Source organism: Caenorhabditis briggsae (assembly GCF_000004555.2).
Source record: "Caenorhabditis briggsae complete genome, chrIV, whole genome shotgun sequence".
Taxonomy (NCBI): Eukaryota; Metazoa; Nematoda; class Chromadorea; order Rhabditida; family Rhabditidae; genus Caenorhabditis; species Caenorhabditis briggsae.
The window spans coordinates 11,791,892-11,804,260 of record NC_013487.2 but is presented as its reverse complement, the minus strand read 5'-3'; the positions used below and the strand labels follow the sequence as shown (position 1 = coordinate 11,804,260).

At 38.2% G+C, this 12,369-nt stretch overlaps 2 protein-coding genes across 2 annotated transcripts; one reads left to right on the top strand and one right to left on the bottom strand.

Moving 5' to 3' along the window:
- Positions 1 to 5,839: 5,839 nt before the first annotated feature.
- Positions 5,840 to 6,204, top strand: CBG17645 (the record flags this gene model as incomplete). Its single annotated transcript, XM_002634258.2, has 2 exons — positions 5,840 to 6,021; positions 6,090 to 6,204. 2 exons carry the CDS (start codon positions 5,840 to 5,842, stop codon positions 6,202 to 6,204), a joined length of 297 nt encoding a protein of 98 aa, XP_002634304.2.
- A 3,415-nt stretch (positions 6,205 to 9,619) lies between these two features.
- Cbr-orc-5 lies at positions 9,620 to 11,597 on the bottom strand (the record flags this gene model as incomplete). The annotated part of the gene is made up of 8 exons (XM_045235964.1): positions 9,620 to 9,665; positions 9,944 to 10,053; positions 10,196 to 10,366; positions 10,540 to 10,788; positions 10,838 to 10,953; positions 11,003 to 11,223; positions 11,269 to 11,408; positions 11,454 to 11,597. 8 exons carry the CDS (start codon positions 11,595 to 11,597, stop codon positions 9,620 to 9,622), a joined length of 1,197 nt encoding a protein of 398 aa, XP_045096283.1.
- Positions 11,598 to 12,369: the final 772 nt, after the last annotated feature.

The window sequence follows — 12,369 nt, the reverse complement described above, 5'->3', positions numbered from 1 at the left end:
CGAAATTGCACAAAATAGCATTTTTGCGTTGTTTTTTGATTATAAAAAAAGTTTTATCAGACGAATTAAAAATTCATCCATAGAAAATGTAGAGAAAATAATTGCGTTTTTTTTTGAGCTATAGAACTCCTAGAAATGTCAAAAACTGAAAGAGGAGATAGATTTTTTTCTGTAAAAAACTTTCAAAACGACCATTTTTGACATTTTTTTCTTCCGGAAAACGACCATACATGAATCTATAACCACTAATTGATTTTTTAAGAACCATTTGAATCATCTTGGAACTCCACAAAATCAGATAAAAAATTCTGAAATTATGGTTTTAGACCTGCAATTGTGATCGCGTCAAACTTTTTTTCTGTAGATCAAAAATTAATTTGCAGTTCGGAATTGTTCTGTGGGAGAGCGTGCACAGTCAGAAACCCAGGCCATGTCAGCGGGCCGCCCTTTTTTGGTAGCATTTTTTTCGGATTTTTTGAGGTTTTTACATGAGAAAAGTTAAAAATCACTGTCAGCCACCTAAAAGGAAACCGGCCCGACGCCGTGGCCTAGGTTTCTCACTGCGCCGAAAGTCAAGCCTTCGTCCCTATTCGCCACCCTTTGTAATTTTTGACGGTGATTTTGGATTTATTTTTGCATTTTTATACAATAACATTTTTTGGTTAGAGTTCCCCTTTATGTATTTCAAACGAGATATCCGGAACTTTGACATCTTTATATGTCATAAACCCCAAATATCTGAATATCTGGATTAACATTTCTGAAGTATCTGAACAATCATGAATCTGTATTGTTTACTTCCGTTCATCAGAAATTGTATTTGGCCTATTTCCTAAAGATAATTAAACGTTCAAGATTCCACCCGAAACATCTTGGCTTGAAAATGGCTAGCGGTTCAAAAATATAGGATCTCTGGACATCGGAAATATTAAAAAGAAACCTTTGTTGCTGAAAAAGTGTCTATTCGAATGTCCATGTGGTTGTATTTCCGAATTGTATTTCTGAAAAAGCATCTCAGAAACTTCGCTGGGACACTTGAATCCTGAAACTGTATAGTTTGATGTCCCGAAGTCGAAATGCCAAAATCCGATCTCATCCATCCTTGATCCCTCTCGCCCGATTCCAGTCAAAATCCATACACCCCGAGTTTTTTGTTTTTCTCAATTCCACATTCCCCCCCCCCTATCCCTCTCTCTTCCCGGGTTTCTTTTCGGTACTAAAATTTGCGATTGGCATGGAAGAAATTTGAAGAATTCGAAACATTAATATCTCTATGCGCAGCTTAATCTTCTTCTTGAGACGAACCGAGTGATTCCGAAAGAGTACTGTCTGTAGAGAGTGTTGGCTAGAGAAGACAGACGGAAATGACGCTGAGATAGAGAAACGAAAGGTATGCAAATGAACATGAAGAACAAGAGAAACAATAGAAAACGGGTGAGAACGTTTTCTTTCTCGGAGGAGGCAATCACAACAGTGCATTTGGTGATGGTCGAGAACAATTACCCGTCATCATTTTTCGCGTTTTTCACATACTTTTGTATATGATCAGAAAACGCCGACGGGCGAGGAGGAATGGCTCCGAAGGTCAACAAGAAGCCAGAAACATTTCGGTATCCGACGACAGGTGGATTCTGAAATTCTACGTCATAAGGCCAATCGATGTTTGATGGCGACCCACTTCTTCGGGGATCCCTTTTGAATAAGATATTCACCCACTCGAATGATGTTAATCCCCTGAAATCAGCGTAGCACATGAGAATTTCTGAAAATAGCACAATAGAGAAGATTTTTGGATTAATCGGCCGAATAGTCATTTTATTCAAAAGGTTTTCGTGGTATTGCGGTGGGTGGGTTACCCAGAAAAAGAGTTGAAAATAAATAATAACAATAGATTTTGACTCAGGTCAGACGCAAATGAGCTATTTACCTAGGATTTACCTAGGAGTTATTGTTTACCAGGATTCATAATTTTTGGAAATCCTTCCCAGGCCTGATTTTATTATCTCCTAGTCCATGTCACAACTGTAAATTCTCGATTCTTTCCAAAATGAATTTCAGAACTCAGTTGAGTTCTGATCTTATTCGTTGACTTTAGAAACCTTGACACATTTTAAAGGAAACGGACTTCGGAAATTTTCTGGAGTTACGGTATTCATTTTGACGTGATGTTGTACAATACTTAATGCCTCAGCTTGCGCCACCGTAGCTCAGCCGGCAGTGACACGGCACCTCCAGAGTTGGTTTCACAAGTCCAACTCCTCGAAGGGCTTAGGGGCTTACATTATTTTTTGGAACTATTTTTTGGTCAGTTCAAGAAATTTCACTTCAAAATCTAAAATTTTGAATAAAATATTTTGCTCTCTCTTCCCCTGAAGCCCTATTGTTTCGCGTCGAACAACGTCGTGCATTTAAGAACAAAAAACAAATGACGAAAATTGTAAATTTTCGAAAACTTGAGGATTTCTCTTCAAGAGAAGTGATCCAAAATCTTCAAGTCAGAACGAGAGGTTTCCTTCAGCTCAACTCCGCGTGTAGACTTTGAATGATTACTGTAGTCTTTTGTGTATTGGTTGTTGTCGAGAGATGATCTAGTGATGATGTTCCAGTGACCATTAAAAAAAACCTATTCTCCCCGTTCAAATGTCAATTCGTCAACTAACCCCTAATTCCCCATTCCGGACCTCAACCTGTCTTCTGACACAGAGAGGAAACAGTATTTTTTTTTCAGTGTTACACCCTTACACACTACGTGTTATACAGGCCATGTGATGATCATATAAAGAAGTTATCTTTATGTTTGCCCCCTCTTGATCATCTCTATTCATTTCGCCTCTTTAATTATTTCCTGTTTCAAAACGACCCCGGGATTCTCTCTGTCCGTCTAACTCTCTCTGTTTAGAGGGGCGGGAAGTGACTCATTCCGAGAATATGCAATGTATTTTTGAAGATTCAAAAATTTTCGGTGTGACGTCTTCTGGAATGATGATGACTCCTGAATTCTTGGAGTGCTTGCGAGATTAAGATAGTTTGTGCAAAAACAAAACAATTGGGAGCGTGGTGTTCTTAGAAGTTTGCCAAAAGAAGGAGACGGAGGAAAAAGGGATCTATGGATTAGATGAGACGGACTAGGATATCCGAATTTAGGCTTCTCGGCCACTAAACTATACAACATTTTTTCTACAGCTTTGGGTTACTGTAGCAGCCTTACAACCTGTAATCGAACGCCCCCTCATTTTCAATTTTAAGCCAATTTATGTCAAAGGTATAAAAAAGTTATCAACTGATAAAAGAGAAAAATCAAGAAAAATCAGAAACACTGTCTTAAGAATCTTTCTGATTTTTGGAACTTTTAACATCCTAGATAATCATTTCCCAGTACTTTGGACTCCATCCAGACCCAGAATAGCCTTTGAACTCCTTGACATCAGCCACCACCTCCTCCTTCTCCATTTTTAATAATTTCCATGAATCGCCTAGAATAGATGGACCCATCCAATTCTTAAATTAGTTCCTTCCTTCGTTGTTGTTGTTGTTGTTGCATCTGAATACTTAATGGAGCAAAACTTCAAATGGCGTGAAATCGGCATCTGAATCTGTCCACACCACCCTCACACAAAAAATTAATTCTGGAACAGGAAGAAAAAGTGACCACCACAGCAAGTGACCATTTCAAGAGAGGAATATGCACACACACTTTTAGAAATTTCCGTGAAAAAAATTAAGTTCAATTTAGTAGGTCACCGAGAAGAAGAGCCAAAAAACGTCATTTGGGAAGTTGAGTGAGCCACCTGAAATTAAGAGAAATTGACATTTTGAAATTGTGTCGCTTCTCTGAATTTGTTTGTTGCAAATTGAGAATCCAGGAACATCATCAGATGGAGCCTTCTTCAATGATATCATCATAGAGTTGCAATAAAGGAAGAGAAAGTGACATCAATATTCCCATTGTTTGTAAAAATCCAATTTCGAATTTATACACAAAAATGTTCAAGGAGGTATAAGAGAACCAAAAATTAGAGTATAAAATGAAACCTGAGATTCGAGAAAATCCCCAACCTGAGTAACCGGATGCAAAGCTCTAGAACATTTCAGAATCCTAAAGGCCCCAAAGAGACATTTTAATGATAGATTTAACATGATAATATGAAATATTTTTCATCTGAAAATTTTTGAAACTTTTCCTTCGTATTTTTGGAGAATGTAGTCTGATTCCTGTAAAACCAGACTGATCTTTTTTGTGCACAGAAAAAAATTTACTACTGCTACTTTTTCAGAGTTTCCTCCTTCACCATTTGTATATTTTCACCTGTGTAATCAGTTGACATTTTTCTATTTTCAGCGTTTTAAGATCTTCTGAAGACTCTCTAAAGGGCATTTTCAAAATTTTGATGATTTACTCTTTGGGAATCTGAAATGACGTCTTCTTCATCTTTTTCTTCGGCTTCTGTACCGCGGGAAACAACACAGCTCAATGTGTTCCTTATTTGATTCAAAAGGGGAGAAAAAAGGATGAAAATAACAATTCTCGGTAAATCAAACTTTTATATTTTCTATTCTATCTGTAAACGATGGCAATTCTGGAATTCAGATGACAAGTACTCTAAAGTAGACAATGAATTCTGACTTCATTGAACCTGGAACCTGAATATGACGTCTTAAATGGAAACAGGTGGAAACTTTTGATATTGATATCCAATATTGCAAATGTGAACTCTGAGTGAGTACGTTGATTTAAAGAGAAGAAGAATTTCAGGAAACAAAAAACCATCCGATCTTGGATTCTCGAGAAACCTTTGGTCTCTTCTCGATTCTCTGCCTGATCTTTCGCTCCACCCGAAATTCCTGAAGTGTCCACATAGAAACCTCTCCATCAAAACTGACGATACGACCCATTCAAAAAGATGGGCGTCGCAATCATACGTCACCGAAAAATGTCTTGATGCCTCTTGTTAAAAATCATCTGGAGAGGGTTGAAAGGTTCTCCAAGTGACTAGACTGTTCGATGAGGTTGTTGGAGTGGTTTTTGGATCTTTGGAATTGGAAGGAAAGGATGAAAGGGAAAAAGGGGAATATGGGTTACCGTAGATGACGATGTTGAAGAGAACCATTTTGGGTTGAACAGATAGAACGGGACTACTTTGAATGTTCCATTCAGAAGAAAAACCCTGCATCCTCGCTAAAAGATTCAAGTTGAAATTAGAGTACTCCCATGGACCTCCCTTGTTGTTTCGCTCAAAATACGAAATTTTAGTAAGAACCTTTTTTACTGAAAGGTGTGTAAATCCCATATTAGGATTCCGCGACCTAGTGGCCTTAGAAGTGTATTTTAACAGTTGGTTCCACTACAACATACCCACGGCTCGAGACGCCTTGCCCTAGACAGCCAGAACCATTATTCGAACTTCCAGACTTTCGATCAGATCGCAGCTGAAATAACCAAAAGCGCCCTTTTCTTACCCTACCAAATATCAAAAATTCCATTTTAATTTTCTGTGTCCTGATCAAAAATCCACCGAATCCATGTTCGCCTTTTCCTGAACACACTCCTGCGCCGCATTCCCCAAGCTCCGCCCCTTTTCCCAGGGGTTAAGCCCGCGCGGAAGCCGCCAGCACGCAAAAAATTACCCCCTGTCTGCGTCTCTTCGAAGGTTTTCACTGAAAATTCCAAAGGGGGCGGAGCCTCTGAGAAGGGATTGGAGAATATAAATACCGCCCCTGGTGTGCCCTTTCTCCTCATCATCACTCAAACAATTTCTCAGCTTTTCAAAAAACAAAGCTTTTATTAAGGTTTTAAATAATGATTCCTGGCCATTTTCAAGTATTTTTGATGTATCTTATTATGGCTACTACTGTAACGGAATGCCGTATTATTTTGGAAGATGCAACGATTAGGCCTGAAGATAATTTACCATCTTGTCCTGCGCTGGAAGATGAACCAGTTGGAGAAGTTATGGAAAGAATTTGCGATATGTGTCATGAATTAAGTTCCCATGAAAGGCCCAATATGAGGATCGAGTGCAGGTTAGATATTTTTGATTTTATTAATTTTTTAAAAATTTCCTGAAGCATCCTAATTTTTTGATTTTCAGAGCTGATTGTTTCACAACTGACGCATTCCGGGAATGCCTGAAACTCTTCACACCACGTCGTCACACTCGACACCTCCGACAAAAATTTGAAGTACGTGGATTGAACGTCTTCTAAATGCTTCTTCTCCTTCTTCCCTTCTTTACAACAAGTGCTCTTTTAAACGGTTTAAACGTCTTGAATAGAATCTCTCTTCGTCTTACCGTATTCTCCGGGTACTGTATTCATGTTCCTGCTTTTTCCCCAGCTCAGTTTTTACTCTCTTTTTGTATATTTTGATTACCGTAGTCCTCGCTAGATATTTCGATAATAGTCTCGGATTTTTTGTAAGTGTGTTACCGGTTTTCGCCCTCTCAAGTTGTGATATACGTGGATTTGACCCCCAGTTTCAGCCAGTTTCTTTTTCAGCTTTGTTCCCAGTCCAGTTCTTGCAATTTCGTTCGAAAAATGATCTCCCCTTCTTTTTTGTATGAATAAATTTTGCTTGATGCTAGAATCCAATCTTCCTTGTTTTGGGCGAATGAAAAGCAAGAGTTTTTGAAATTCGTTATTTTTCAAAGTCATCTGGAAAACTAGAAGAATAAGAACAGCGGAAGTCGTTTTTACGAAAAATGAAAAAGAGGAATCAAAAAACGTCTAGACGTCATTGTTTTATTGGTTGGGATCTTCTTATTCTTCTTCTTCCTAGATTCATATCTACGGAAAATAATAAAAAGCCAACGGATTCCATCGAAAATGTTCAGAAATCAAGTCAATTTTTTTGTCCGTGCGCACAAAAAACTGAAACCAGTGAAGAGGAAGGAAGTGGCCATTTGGAAAGTTTTTCTTCGGGTAATGGTCCCCACTTAAAATGGTCCATTTCCAGATGATTGAGATAGAGAGAGAGATAGAGAGAGAGAGAGAGAGAGAGAGAGAGAGAGAGAGAGCCGTTTTGAAATCGTTTTTAAAATCTTTTTTTCAGAGGAAGTAAATTTTTTTCGAGAAAAAAAAGTTTGGAGCTTTTATTGGGTGGAGCAAAAAGTGAGTGGGCTGGAATTTCGAAATATTCGGAATCTGCAGAACTCATAGAACCAATAAGAAGGAGACGGGGACTATTACTCTAGTACGAAAAAATAGAAGCTGTGGCCGTGATCCCACAACGATAACTACAGTAACCTAAAAATATTTATGTTTCAGGATTTGTTTTCTCGATTTTCCTACAATTCTGAACCCCGATAAAAGGCGAAAAAAATCCTGAAAATAATTTTACATTAGGTTACGGTATTGGTTTTCTGGGACCTTCGGCCACGGTCGAAGACATTTCTTTTCTTCACAGCTTCAATTTTTGTACCAGAATAATACTCGGTTCAAATACCATGTCAATTTCCAGGCATGACCCTTCTGAACCTTCTCAGCAAAATTCTATTTTTAAATTGAACATCACACTGCTGAATGTGTTTTTTCTCGGAACCTGTCAATTGAATTTCTCTCACTAATTTTCAATGAGCACATCTTGAGATCAAAACAAGATGCACACAAAAAAAAGTTCAAAATAATTTATACAAAATTTAGTATAATTCTTCTCTCCCCCGCTTTCTTTTGTCTTCTTTATCGAAACCCAAAAATTCGGGATGCTATTCTGGACTTTCAATTATTTTTGTGCTGCACATGTATTTATGCCTCCGCAACAAATTTCCAGCCCACTACTACTACTACTACACTCCAATTTTTCTCATCTGAATTCTGCGGGATGACGTTAATGTGGTAATAAATGAGTTTTTTCTGCTTCTTCATCCACGTAGATACTTCTTCTCACCCCCGCTCTTCGTTGTTTTTGTTGTGGTGCACTTTTGTGTGTTTGTTCAAAAAATAGAAGACGTCGTCTGGAAATTAATTTGTAGCGTTTTCGTTGACTAATACAAGCCGGAATAGGTGAAATATTACAGTAACCCAGTTCATAGACACGAAAAAAAATTTTTATTTTAGAATTGTAAACCTTTTGGATTTCCTTTTTTTGGTACTTTCCTACAAAATTTCGATTTCCGAATTCTTAATATTTTCATAAAAGGAGGACTCCGACCAAAACATTTTATTGCACCAAGATGTTTCTAATGTTATGTATTTTCCTATATCATTGCGAAAAAATTTTTAAAAATTCAGAAATCTTCTAAAAGCACCGTTAAAAGTGAAATTTTTTCTAAAAAGGAAGGCAAGTGGGGACGAGGATTTGAAATTCCTCGTAGTGAGACCTCGTAGACCTTGACCCCGGAGACCATTTTTAAGTGCCTGACAGAGTTTTCACAGCTACTGAACGATTCAGAAAACGACGTTTCAGGACTTGACATTTCAGAACCCGACGTTTCAGAACTTTTTCGCATTTTTGCATAGTGATTTTTGTACACCAATCTGAATTTTCATTTGTTTCCGTCTACCGTACTTTGAATATTCAAATAGGCCCACACTCGAAAAGTGTCAAAAAATCGAAAACATTGTTAAATTTCGAAAACGATACCAAAGCTTAATGCGTACGTTTAGACTCCTTTTTTTCGATTTTTTGAGTTTCCGAGTGTGGAGTTCACAATAATGGGGTTATTCAGGGAGTCGGCAAAAAAGGAAAAAAAACTCCGCGAAAACTCGGAGAGTGTTCCAATCTGGTTGAAACATTTGGGGAAAACTAAAATTCCAGCCAAATTTTCAACGTCGATATTTTGACCCTAAACTTTGGCAAAATGTTTACTATAGTTTTCTCCAGTTTTCCCCCCAAAGTTTCAGCCAGATTGGAACACTCTCGGAGTTTTCGCGGAGTTTTTTTTTCTTTTTTGCCGACTCCCTGAATAATTCCATAAGCATAAATGTTTATGTCAAAAAGTCAATTTTCAGCCAGAAAGTTGCTTGACGGACGATTGGCGTCTGAGTGGCGGACCCCTTTAACTCTTTCCAAGTTCAAAATATTTCTTACCTCTGATCAGAAATCACCAACCCAATCAGATCAAATGATGAGACACCTAGACTGATTCTGATTTGTGAAGAACATTATCTTAATTTTTTTTGATAACATTCAAATAGACTTCCCCTGTTTTTTATTCTCAACACAATAGCACCAAGAACATCGAACAACTGGAATCCAATGATCTAATCTTCTCTTTGAGTCAGTGCAGCTCATAAGACTAACAGCTCTTTATCTGAGGCTGCTGCTCTCTGAGCACGTGGAAAAGTCCTTTTGTGTGCAGAAATGCACTGACATCATTAATTGGAAAAGTCTGGAAAAGGAGTGGAATTTCAAAAGAGCAGCAGCTGAGTGTTTTAATTGCTTCTATTTTGATGAAACAACATAAATAGGTTGATTATGAAAACTGGTGACTTGAAAAGAGGGATCATGGGAACTTTTGGGACACAATAAAACAAGAGCTAGAGATCAACATTGACAGGTGAATTCGGAAGATTCTGCAGTTCTGCACCCACGTCATCAACACAGCAGCACAAAATATGAACAGTTTATTCGAGTTTCTGATTTCAAACTGCAAAAGACAAGAGAAAAAGTTATGTATATTTTTCAGGTGGCATATTCGAGGTAGTTCCGCAGTTCCAGATTGAGCGATCTGCAAGAAAAATGCATAAAATACGCTTTTAACAGAATGAGTAATAGGATCTTGGCAAAAATAGAAAAATAATTACTAATCATTCTGGAACTATGTCTCGTGAGGAGAAGTTAGCAAGGAAGAGACAGCTGAAATTCTACTACTTCACTATATATGGTCGATTCTCTTCGGAATCTATAACTCGTGAGGGAGGAAGAATAAAACAGGTGGAACTATGCAAGATGCTCATAGAACAAACGTGCGAAGCAAAATGTTTCAGGATATGGTACGGTACTAACCCGGATATTTTGTGAGCAGTTTCCAATGAGATCAGGCATTTGATTTTCGGAATATCCAAATTGTTTCGATTCGTCACAGAAACCAATCCCATCGAGTCGAGCGAGGCGATCTAGAATAAGAACAACGTGGGATTTTGTGTTCAGGAACTTGTAGGTTGTGTGAATCCACTATTTTCCGATCAATTTTTTCAATTTTTATATTTTCAATTGAAGCCAGATACAATTTTGAAAATAGGTTACCGAGCAACTTACCACATTTTTCAAATCAAATCCACAACTCGTTGATTCTGTCAGCTTCAAAAGTGTTTCATAAATACAGACGATTCTCTGAAGTTCCGCCGCCTTCGGTCCAAGTTCTTTGGCAAGACGCTGCTCCTCGGCACGCAATTCTTTTTTCTCCGATCGCTTGTCCCTTCCGTGATTCTAAAAATCGAAATTTTTAGGTCAATAGGCACTTTTTTGTGGGAATTTTTTTCGGAATTGGAGTTTTTTGGACTACGTCAAAGGAATTCCGAAAAGGGAAAGAATTCGATTTCGAATTTTTCGACGTCTCCGAAAAGCCCATTCTGAACGTCCCTGAGGAAAACTAATCTTACTTTTGCAAAGTATCGACTGTCGGACTGTGGTGGATTGTTGCTGGCACAGAATGCTGCTATCAAAAGATATCTCATCGCTAATGGCATTGTCTCAAAACTTGTCTCAACCGGTTTTCTCTCTCCTGACTTCTCTCCACTAACGATTCCGAGCTTCTCTGATGACGCTCTTCCGATACACTCATTCGCCAGAGTTGGCTCGAATTTTTCTCCAGAACTCTGATTATCATACATTTTCCATGCATCTGAGATCTGAAATATTAGAATGTGTATAATATATTTTGAGTTGGAAAATCCTTACAATTCCGAGAAGTGTGTTGGGTGATTTACAGTAAATTACCAACGTCTGGATGGCAAAGTTAAGAAATTGGGAATCAATTGATGGATTCGCTCTAGTGATTAGAGTTTTTGTAGTGTCTGAAATGATATTTCTATTGTTTCTATATTTTTATCTCTCTACTGATACCTATTGATGGTGTGGCAATGTGGAAATCAATAACAGAAAGGTGACTAAGATTGATATGATACTGTGTGAAACATGACGGAGCACTGGTCACGAATCGAACTGTCATATCGTTGATTGCCTTGTAGGAATCGAGAAAGCATTGCATCGGAGCTGGTGGATAATCAACGATTGATTGAGCATTATCCAGGAAGATAATTAGCTTTTTAGACGACTCGTCAGGCCTGGAAAATCAATAGAGCTCACAAAATATGAAATCTACAACAAACCATTCTACTTTAGAGTATATATTACTGAAAAAGTGTTCTGCTTTGTCTCCTCTCGTTTTGAAACCAAGGCTGATTGCCAACGACTCGAGGAGCAATTTCAGAGATCCGTCTGCGTATAGAAAGTCTCCAGACACACAAATCTAGAATATGTTCAATAATTCTGCATTCATTGTCCTAAAACTAACCCAATCATGCTCTGGATTCTTGAGAACTTGACGAACGATCTCGCTGCGACTACCTTCATCTTCCCCGAAGACGTGAACATGGGAAACTGCTTTTGAATTGTTGAAAAGCAACATTTTCAGCCTCTTCATCTCGTTGTAATCCATTTTTCTGTAATTTAGAGTGAAAGAACGATGAAAACTTAAAAAAGAGACAGTTCAAAAACTATTTTTGAGTTAGCGGCAAATTTTGAAACCTGCTAAACAAGGCGCACTGCGTTATTGCGGAGTGTCGTTAGACGCCGCTAGTTTCAAGTTTTCAAAAAATGAGGCCTGCTTTAAGAACATTTTCGACCTACATTTTATGGATTTTGAGCGGTAGTTTTTGAATTTCCCCGGGTAAAATAAGGCAAATCACACTTCCGAGTTCATCGTTTCAATCATTTGCTTAATTCTGTCAGTTTCAATGAGTCGTTTTCATCCAAAGTTTCGCTTACTTATCTCACTCAATCAACGTTCCCTGTTTGCTAGTAGTCACATTGTATTCTGTCACCCACACGCATCGTAATAGAAGCGCTACACTTTCCATCACACACCAACAACTGTCTACCACCCTCCTAGGTGCCTTTCCGATCGATATTCGGGTTGCATGGTGACCGCGAAACGTGCTCTAGTGTACACAAAGTGCCGGCGGAACGTTCGAATCGGACACCATTGCGCACCCTTACGCACCCCTAGTTGTTCAGTTTTCAGGTCACTTCTTTTCGTTTAGGCGGGCAATTTTCAACGTGATCCTTCAGAATTTAAGCGTAAATTATAGCGTATTTTAGATAGATAGAATCTCCAATTGATCTCCTCGCAAATCTTCCCCAGCAATCTCGATTATTTCGCTAACATGCATCTTACTTACCAATCTACTAACCAAGGTAATAGTGTTGTA